This window comes from Alligator sinensis, unplaced genomic scaffold (assembly GCF_000455745.1).
Source record: "Alligator sinensis unplaced genomic scaffold, ASM45574v1 scaffold994_1, whole genome shotgun sequence".
NCBI lineage: Eukaryota > Metazoa > Chordata > Crocodylia > Alligatoridae > Alligator > Alligator sinensis.
In genome coordinates this window covers 110482-120492 of record NW_005842488.1, presented here as the reverse complement: position 1 = coordinate 120492, position 10011 = coordinate 110482, and the positions used below count along the sequence as shown (strand labels likewise).

At 47.0% G+C, this 10011-nt stretch overlaps 1 protein-coding gene across 1 annotated transcript in view; it reads right to left on the bottom strand.

Annotated features, from left to right (window-relative positions):
• LOC102368221 (CUB and sushi domain-containing protein 1) overlaps positions 1-10011 on the bottom strand; it is a gene marked incomplete at its 5' end in the record, with an annotated part of 292700 nt that overhangs the window by 173277 nt on the left and 109412 nt on the right. Inside the window, one exon of the mRNA XM_014523449.2 lies at positions 2693-2862. Coding sequence (XP_014378935.1) covers positions 2693-2862 — 170 coding nt within the window. The remainder of the gene's footprint in view (positions 1-2692; positions 2863-10011) is intronic.

The window sequence follows — 10011 nt, the reverse complement described above, 5'->3', positions numbered from 1 at the left end:
GGAATGCCTTGTTCTGCAACACATACTTCCAGCATATAAACTTCAGGCATGGGCGATGACTCTTTCGGACAGAAGTGTGAATTGGTGAAGTTTAGCTGTCCTGAGGCTTTCGACTGGCTAAAATATGTTTGCTAGCCTGTTTCCGGGAACTGCAAATGATGGCATAGCAGTGACACAAGTTAATTATCTGGTATCCACAGCCTACAAAATATTATTTCACCACTATAACAGGACCCTTAGCACCTCACTAACCTCACATGGGGCCGCCAACCATAGACATTGCAATGGCTCAGCTGCATTTTTTTTTTTTTTTTTTTTAATTTTAAAGCGTGAAGTTAATGGGAGTCTTTCAACTGGCTTCCAAGAGTTACAGGTCAGGTCTTTCATGATCAACCAGCTACATCTCTTAATTACCATCATGGTAATTACCATGATAGCTATGCATCTATAGTATCTTTTGGAGATCCCTTTGAGGCTAAGATGGGACTTAAGCAAGACTGCATCATCACTCCAACACTCTCCCTTACTGTGGTAAGCTGTTTAATCTCAGCCGACTCCAAACCAAAATCAAGACCACCCTGACCTCAGTCATCAAGCTGCAATATGCTGATGGTGCTCTAGCGTATGCTCACTCAGAAGCAGACCTTCAGGCAATTGCCAACGTCTCTACCAAGGCATACAAGAAAATGGGACTGATGCTTAACATTCAGAAAACTAAGGTGCTCCATCAACAAGCTCTTCATGAGCAGTCCCCAGCTCCGGTAATTCAGATGCCTGGTGAGACTCTGGAGGACACTGAATATTTCCCGTACCTTGGAAGCCATCTCTTACAGAAGACTGACATTGATAAAGAAATCCAACTTCACCTTGAATGTACAAGAGCGGCCTTCGGACACTTGAGGAGACGGGTGTTTAAAGATCGCGACATCAGATGTGAAACCAAGCTCATGGTTTATAAAGCGGTTTTGATTCCCACCTTACTGTATGGAGGTGAGACATGGGCAATGTACAGGAGACACGTCAAGTCACTGGAGGAGTACCACCAAGGCTGCCTGCAGAAGATCCTTCAAATTCAGTGGGAAGATAGACACAACACCATTAGCTCCTCTCACAAGTAAACACCACAAGCACCAAGGTGATGATCATCTGGCATCAACTTTGCTGGGCCGGGCATGTTATCTGGATGTTGGACTCCAGACTCCCAAAGCAAGTTGTACTCCCCCAGCTTGGTCAAGGCGTATGCTCAAGAGGAGGGCAGAGAAAGCACTTCAAGGACATCCTCAAGGCTAGCTTGAAAAAAATGTAACATCGACATCAACTCGTGAAAGACTCTTCCCCAAAACTGCCCCAAATGGAGGAAGAGTCTGCTGCAAGGATATCTGTACTTTGAAACCTTGTGATGACAACAGGAGATGGAAAAGTGGGAGTGGCAGAAACCGCGGGTTGTGGACCGAGTCAAGTACCCAGAGCCACCCACCACGCATGGAAACACGTGCCTGAGTTGCACCAGATCGGCCTTGTCAGCCATGTTCAGACCCACAGATAAGACAATCATTGAAGACAATCATCCTCGACTGCTAGGGATTGCCAAAGAAGGGACATATCTGAAAGCTATTTGGGAGACAGTCCAATTTCTATGGAGACAGGTGTGTTCAAAACCGTAAAACCAGACCAGTATTAGCATTGAAGGGCTGCTTTATTGGAAACCTCAGCTGAAAGACAGATCTGAAGACCAAATGCCCTCTGCTACCCTATTCCTTGTGGCTGTGTGGTACAGAGAGGACAGTTTCTGGACAGTTTGGTGGAAGCCCATACTGCCGCTGCCTGTTCAGTACAGTTCAGTCTCCAGGACTATCAGCTCAACATATTTCACCAGGAACAAATCCACATTGAAAACAGAGAGCAAAGGAAAGAGGGCAAGTATACAACCAAGGGGTTGAGATCTGAATCTCAAAAGGTTTGGGGACACATCTGCAGGGTGGGAAAAAAAGGCCAAATGCTCCAACTTCTTATCTAAATGCAGCCTGGAAGAACAAGATCTCTCAGTATCAACCAGTCTAGTTCCACCCAGCAGTGGAGATGCCACTACAGCAGCATTTGGGCATTTCAGCAATCACTCAAGAATTAGAAGTAGGTACTCTGCTTTACCTACATATATTTCCTCATGCTTGGTGCTGCTGACTCAGTCTAAGTAGCTCTCTGTTGCATGTTAAACCTCATTAAAAACTTAATGGCCACAAGCAATGCAAAGCTTTTACAGACCCAGATGTGCACTGCTCTAAACATCTGTCCCCACATTACTGTATGGCATCTCCAACTTTAGCAGAGACGCACAGCTATACCATTTCCCAGAGATGCTACTGAGACAATTCAAAGTGTAAGTTTTTTGGGAGAAGAGGTCTTGCTTTTATCCAATGCCTGTACGGCACCAAGCATTCAGGTTCAGGATCTGTAACTAGGGGGTGAGGTGCTCTGTGCTCCATTAGACAAATAATAATAATAATAGCAATAGAGGATAAACTTCAAGATAACTATTTTCTTCTATGATGAAGTTGCACTTTACCTGTCAAGGAGTTTGGGCTCAAAGTACACTAGGAATAAACCAGATAAGATGTTCAAAGTAACCTTTATCAGCATGCGCATCCATCTCTAAGTTCTCTGAACCCCCCATCCCAGTAAAGCAAGTTGTTACCTTAAGAATATCCCCTGCCTCCAGTTCAAAAGTCCTGGCTTTCAGCTGGATCCCCTTTCCTGGCTGGGTCTGGATGGAGTAAATGCATTCATGGTTGTTATTGTAGTTAATTGGATAGTTGGGAGATAGCAAAACACCCTGTGTTCCAGTTACAGATGAACCGCATTCAGCTGCAGAAGGACAAAGAGAAACATTTTAATAACCATGTGGAAATACGAGCAATACAGTACATGCACATGATCACGTCTTAATTCCTGAATGCTGGCATATGGAGACACTTGCCCTCTTAAGCCCACCCCTACATGCCAATGGTTTTGTGCGTTCTGTTTTCAAAAGCAGGTAGTAAATCAAATAGTAATGACATCACCTAGCTTTTAAGTGCCGCTTTTCATTAGCACATCTCAAAGCACTTTAAAAGGAGAGCAGTATCATTCTCCCCATTGTACAGAAAGGGAAACTGAGGCACAGAGAGGTGATTGGATCTGCACAGGGTCACCTAACCGCCACAGCTGGGAAGAGAACTCGGGTCCTGAGGCCCAGTCCAGTCCTCTAAGCAGGCAGATCATACTGTTGGGCCAAGAAAACAGCTTTAATAAATGTCAACAGATAGTCACGTGTCCCATCATAATCGGGCTTGAAGCATTTCCTTTTTATGAATGTTCAAGCCGCCTGGCTTTGCTGGCACAGCTGTTTGCAGGGAAAAAAAATCCCAACCAACCAACAAAATCAAACCTAAGCAAAATAAAACAAACCAGCACAATGAAAAACACTGGCTGCTCAATTATTGACTGAGACTCAAATTCAGGAAAACATACTGAAATCAATGGGAGGTGAGCACACATTTAAAATAATGCAGGCGCCAAAAATTTCCAGGGATCAATGCCGAAAAGCAATGTTGTGAGGGGTATCTCAGATTGTAATATTTAAACATTTGCCTTTGTCCTGTGTTGCTTAGTTACACGAGCCATATATATATATAAAAAAGGAAACAATGCCACGCCATTTATTGAACTAAAGCCCAACACAAATATCTTTGCTGACTCCTGGTAACGAGCTGTTATGATTGCGTGCTCGGGTGACGTCCGCAGATTGTTTCAAAGAATAAAGAATTCTGCGAATTGCAAATTTTTAAAAGGAACAGGTGGGAGAAGGAAAAGAAGGCAAAGCATGACAAAATCCATTACTGATGGCTAATTTTGTCCACCGCCTTTCTGGGAAATTCTCTGTTTGATGATATTTTAAGGCAGAGGTGGGCAAAATACGGCCTGTGGGCTGCATCTGGCTTGCAGACTGCATTTGGGCTGCCAGGCACTTTCATCTGGTCTGCGGTGCCCACCAACTAATTGTACCCTGCCCAGCCCTTCTGCCCACAAGGGTAGGAGTGAGGCGCCCATGTATACATCCCGCCCCACCACCACCAATATCTATTGCTCCTTGCTCCCACCTGCATGGGCAGAAGGGCCCAGGTCAACCATCACGTGGCTTTCAGGTGGGGCAGCTGCTGCCACTGCTGCAACTGCCAGGGAACCTGCTCAGCTTCCGTGGCATCCCACTTGCTCTGGGCAGCAGGTAGGGAAGTGGTAAGGGCAGGGGCAGAGCTGCAGCTGGGTAGGAGTGTGGAGCAGTGCTTAGCTTGCACTGAGGGGGGCGGCAGCAGCGTGAAGGTGGGCATGGTGTGGGTGTGCAGGAGTGTGTGGGGGAGTGGAGCAAGAGTGTGTGCAGCCCTGGCGGGCAGTAGCAGCAGCAGCAGGCGGGGGCACTTGGGGCACGCGTGCCCAGTGTACGCATTGACGCTCGGTGGCATGTGGCTCCAGCTAGTGCTGCTTATCGTGGTGAGCACTGCAGCCCCACCGGGCCACCTCTATCGCCAGTGCTCCCCATTGTGCAGGTGCACCCCTGCACTTGCATGCAGTGGGAAGGAAGTCCCACGCACAGGAGCCGGCTGCCTTTGTCGCCGCCTGCCACGCAGGTCCTGGGACTAAGTGGAGGGGAGCCCCAGCCCCTGCTTCCCCACGGAGTCCTGGGACCTGCGCGGCAGGGGGCAGGAAAGGCAGTCGGCTCCAGTGCGTGGGGCTTCCCTCCTGTGGCATCCAAGTGCAGGGGCTTTGTGTGCGCAGCTGGGAGTGCTGGTGATAGAGGTGGCCCAGGCAGCCTGAGCTCCTCACCACGATGTGGAGCGCTACCTGGAGCGCTGACTCCCAGGTACCCCCACCTGCTGCTGTTGTGCCATAAAGGGAGTGGAGGGGGTCCCCACACTTCCACCACCCTCCCTCACACCCCACAAATGCCATACACCCACACCCTGCACCCACACCCCCTGCATATACACCCCTCAACATACCCTATTCCCCCCCACACCTCACACCAGGGGTGACGCATAAGAGGTGCATGTGGGTGCACCCCCAGAGCGTGGTGGTGTACCTTCTGCAAAAAGGCACAGCTGACACTGTTGATGGTGCCTGTGGGCGGTCACTGCTTGCCATCCCTCTGCAGGCACCACCAGTGTCATCCGTGGGCAGTCCACGATAGCCCCTGGCTGCTGCCAACACTGCCAGTGGTGCCTGTGGGTGGTCACCGACTCCTGGTTGGCGTTTGCCACTCCCCTGCCCATCAACAGTGCTGGCAGCGTCTGCAGGAGCGATTCCACTTACCACCACCTCACTCCTGCTGCTGCCATGCTCCCGACACTGCCAGCACAGCTGTGCCCCCCCCCACCATACACATACACACAGACACACTCTCCTGCCACACCCCACACACACACCACACCCCACCACACACACCTCCATACCCCACTACACACACCCCCCCACACCCCAACCACACCCCCCCCACAATATACAAGGCTATGAATTTATTTTTGAGTTATTATGCAATCACCTCTATATACACTATGCACACACAAATCATGCCAAAAATATTTTTGTAATACAATTACAATATGTTATAGCAGGTGTTTGATTTCTAGTGTATGATTTGGTTTTTTTCCCGGTTCTAAAATGGCAACCCCACCTCCCAAAAGGAGTATTTCCAGGGGCAAGAAGTGGGACTTCTGGTCCCAAGATGGTGACCAGGAGCAGTGCAACTGCAAGGAGCAGGGCCACCCATGCGGCCCATGAAAAATCACCAAAGTTCACTAGGTGGCCCTCCACCTGAAATAATTGCCCACCCCTGTTTTAAGGTCTTTTTATTACCTGGATGTCTTGCTACTTCCTTCTCCTGCCACCCCTACCCCACAACTGACAGCTGCAGCCATTTCAACCAGGAATGGGAGAAATCTTGTGAAGAGGGATTTTTTTTTCAGATTCCCTTCAATTCATTTTTTGGTATCCAAACTAGTTCCAGTTCATACCTTTTGGCTTCTTCCCAAAATTTAAGCACAAAAACTCTCCTGGTTCACACATGCATGCTTTAAAGTAGCTTCCTAGCATGCTTTTTTTTTTCCTAGAGAGAAGCCAGACGGTGCTAGGGAGAAAAGAATTCCTCCAATGCTCCACTGACACTAATGGCTTCAACTTCAAACTGTCTATAGATTAGATTTATTTTACTGTTCAGATTTCTCTCTGCTTCTTTTGCTGCAATCTCTTCAATGCTTTCCAATTCGCTCTGCCTCTCTGTCTGTTTTGCTTTGCTCCTTTCTCTACACTGATTCTAAGAGAAACACAATTGAAACGCCATTTGAGTTCTGACCTTTGGAAGGTGCAACAACCAATGGCTTCGATAGCTCGAAAATTGATGAGAGTGATAAATAACACAAGACTGCACATGAGAGAAAAGGGCTCCAATACAGAGGAAGGATTGTTAAGTTTAGGCACAGGCTGCTACCCAGATCTGGGTTTAAATTACCCGGCTGGGTTCCAGGCTCCCCATGCAATACTGGGCGAATCATGGAGATGCTCGCTACCTCATATCCCTTTCAGAAAAATGGGGATAATAATCCTTCCGGTGTCTCCTGAGTTGTCCATTTAGACTGTAATCTCCTTGCACCATAGCTCATCTCTCATGGGAGTGGACATTTTCTAGTACAGTACCGCCTACAAGTGTATGGCGACATCACAACGAAGTCTAGCATGAAGATGCATACATGCACTGTCTGTGCGAATGCACGCTGCATTGGGCACTATAGCCAAAAAAATCCATCCTTCCTTAAAATGCCAATAAAACACTGGGAAAGAAGCTTGCAATATTTACACAGTTAAATGCCACGATGGCTGATGTCGACAGCCATGCTGCACAACGGTAACAAGGCATCCAAAAAAAGATATCATTACGCATGGGTGCCAGCTATCAGCAGAATTAACTCTGTCCAGGGGTGGATCTGGGGGGCAGTTGTGCCCCTCTTTGATTCCTGTACCACCCAAAGTTTAAAACCAACTGCCTGGCAGTGATAGTAGCATTTCTATTCAGGCAGCAGTGACCGAGTCGATTGACTTCATGGCTCATTGCACTCCATGTGATTCCTTCTAAACTCTTCATTCCACAGGTGTTAATGACCTCCTCTCCTTTTTAAGTGGTCTTAATATCCCAGTAATGAAGCTATTCTTTATTGTGTAATTCTGCTGTCTGTTAGCTGCTCTGGGTAATGTAGCTCCTATTTCACACCCTGCAGACTGCTTTTAACTCTAACTAAAAATAACTGTGCATGGAAATAACTTTTAGTGAAGCATTGCATGCACTGTCAAGATGCTCAAAAAGGCTAGATTTTATGAATCTGAAAAAGAAACATCCATTCCTTCCTAAGAACTAGAGGACTAATGAAACAACATAGACTGAATATTTTTTGCTTGGGTGTTGTGTTTGCTTGATACATAATATGTGATGTTGCCGATTTATATTTGCTTTAATCTGAAACTGGATAATATAGCCCTCGGCCACTAGTTTCTTAGTAGAGCTTCTAGTTGCTTTTTAACCTGATAAATGTACGCCTTGTCTTGTAAGTGATGACGTACCACATCATCTGCACCCCCCCACCTTGAAAATCCTAGATCCACCCATGACTGTCTGTGTCCTGATGTGAGCCAGGATCCTCCCAGTCTGTGTCTCACAACATACATAGACAATATCCCAACACGCGTAGTTACGTTGTGCGAGTTTACACGTGTTTATGCATTCCTAGTACATTCCTGATTATCTCCAGTGCAAGCAAATCGATGAGTGGGTGTTTTGGCAGCTTATTTACTCTGAAAGATTTTCAGCAGTTAAACACTGGCTTTCCTTTCCTAAATATTTCCTTTCCTAAACATTGCCATTACTTTGCGTCTCAGTGCTTTGCATGTACAGCTGAGGAGAATCGCTCCAATTTGCAGTGGAAACAGCTTGCCAATTATCTTGCAATTCTCATTCTTGCAAGACCTTGCACACTGTGGGAACTCGTTGCAAGCAGAGGAGGGGAAGCACCAAATGCAGCCCTTCTTACTACCTGGCAACAATTTCAAAATGCCAGCATGTCCACCCCTTAACTCATCGGAGTGCAGAGTAAGAAAACGGGCAGCTTGTAGCTCGTGGTGAGCAAGTGTGTCAGAGGAGATCTCCCCACACACGCCCTACAGAGACACACGACCCGAGGACAGGAGATCTTTTCTGAGCATGCTCAAAGTCCCCAGAGATATTGGTTCAGGCACCAGAATTTGGGATATCTGAAACTAGACTGGAGAATTTGCTTGCATAGGAACAACCCTGCCCTGACTGACAAAAGTTGGACCAAATGAACACACAGGCTGGGAACAGTGCAGGATGGGATGCTGGAAGACTGCAACTTGTTCATTTTATCTCTGCGGGGCAGATATGTTACCCTAATACAAGCTAGGTAGCACAGCCCAGAGTTGAGCTTTGCCTGAAGTGGTGTAACTTTGGGACACTTGGCACAAGCTAAGAAGCTTTAATGTGAAGACACTCACATTTTAAGCGCCTTTAGTATGGTCTAAGTGAAACTTGTAATTTCAGCATAACTCTCTAATGTGCGTCTCCCACAAAAGTCATGATCTGTTTTTAAAAGTGGGGGAACTAAGGCACAGAGAAATGAAATAGCCTACTCAGGGTTTCACAGGGAGTCTATAGAATCAGATTTAGATGGATAGTATGACTTTCAATAACCCATTAAGGCTATGGACATATGTACTTTATAACCACATTAAAAGGGGAGGGGAACTGCCACTTGGGAGCATGCATGAGCTGCTATGCTGCAATTATGATGTCTGCAATCTCTGGGCATTAATTCACTGTAAATTTAATCCTGAATGAAACGGAGTTAAAGTTGCAACCCTGCTAACACTTCTGCTTCTGCAGGGTACAGACATAACAGCTACACCGTAACAGCTTAAATTGATACTGTTTGATATTGAAACAAGAATTATAGCTGTCCATACCCCAAATATCTTCCCATTATAGTTCCTGAAATGCAAAGAAGGGCTAAAAATGCTTTCTTCCACCCATCGTTAGTCTGCCTTATCTGGGTAGATTATAAGCTTTTTGAGGGTGAGTATGCTCATGCTCTCCCGTAACCAGGGCACAATAGAGACCTGAGGGTTAAGTTGACTATAACAAATAACAATAGTTGAGTAATTAAGACACTGTGAAAACATTAAGAGCTGAAATCTGAGCTTCTAGTGACTAAACCAAGCGTCTCTGAAAAAACAGGCAGTGACTGGCTTGCCTAACAGGAATCGGACACGGTACCAAGGAGTTCCAGTTCCTAGTCCTATGCTCTAATGTACTGCATGCAGACCCTCAGAGATGCTATCAGTACTCAAGGTCTATACAATTATTGCCTGTTCCCGGACCCCTCCATACTCCTGTGTGCTTCGGCAGCTGTCTAACACATGCTCTAGTGCAATGGAGGTGTGCCACAAATTCGACCCACACCTTCTCTGAGTGCCACTCTGATCCCCTTCTCCTGACTTACCTTTTTGTTCCCTGCCCTGTTCTCCCTGCCCAATCTGCTGCTCTGATTTCTGCCCCGAGTATCATAACTGCGTAACCATGTGCATCATACCTGGAGCCCTCCGCTCAACTCCCCTCCCCGGGTTTCCCGTCCTTGGAAATAGCACTCCCCTGCACATCCGTTGACTGATGATGACCCGAAAATTGGTCCAAACTATTCGTGCTGCGCCTTACCTACCACTCTGCAGTGATCTGCTTAATCCACCCATGGCCCACCTTCTTTTGCGATGCCCCTTATGGAGCAACCTCCCTGGCCAGGATCTGTTTGCAGATGCCCCCTGGATCAATGGGAATGGCAGGAAGTCACAAACAAGGTTCTGGTGCCAAACCCCACTTGTCAACCTGCTGGCTTCGAACTACCATGGTGAGAGTGGTCCCTG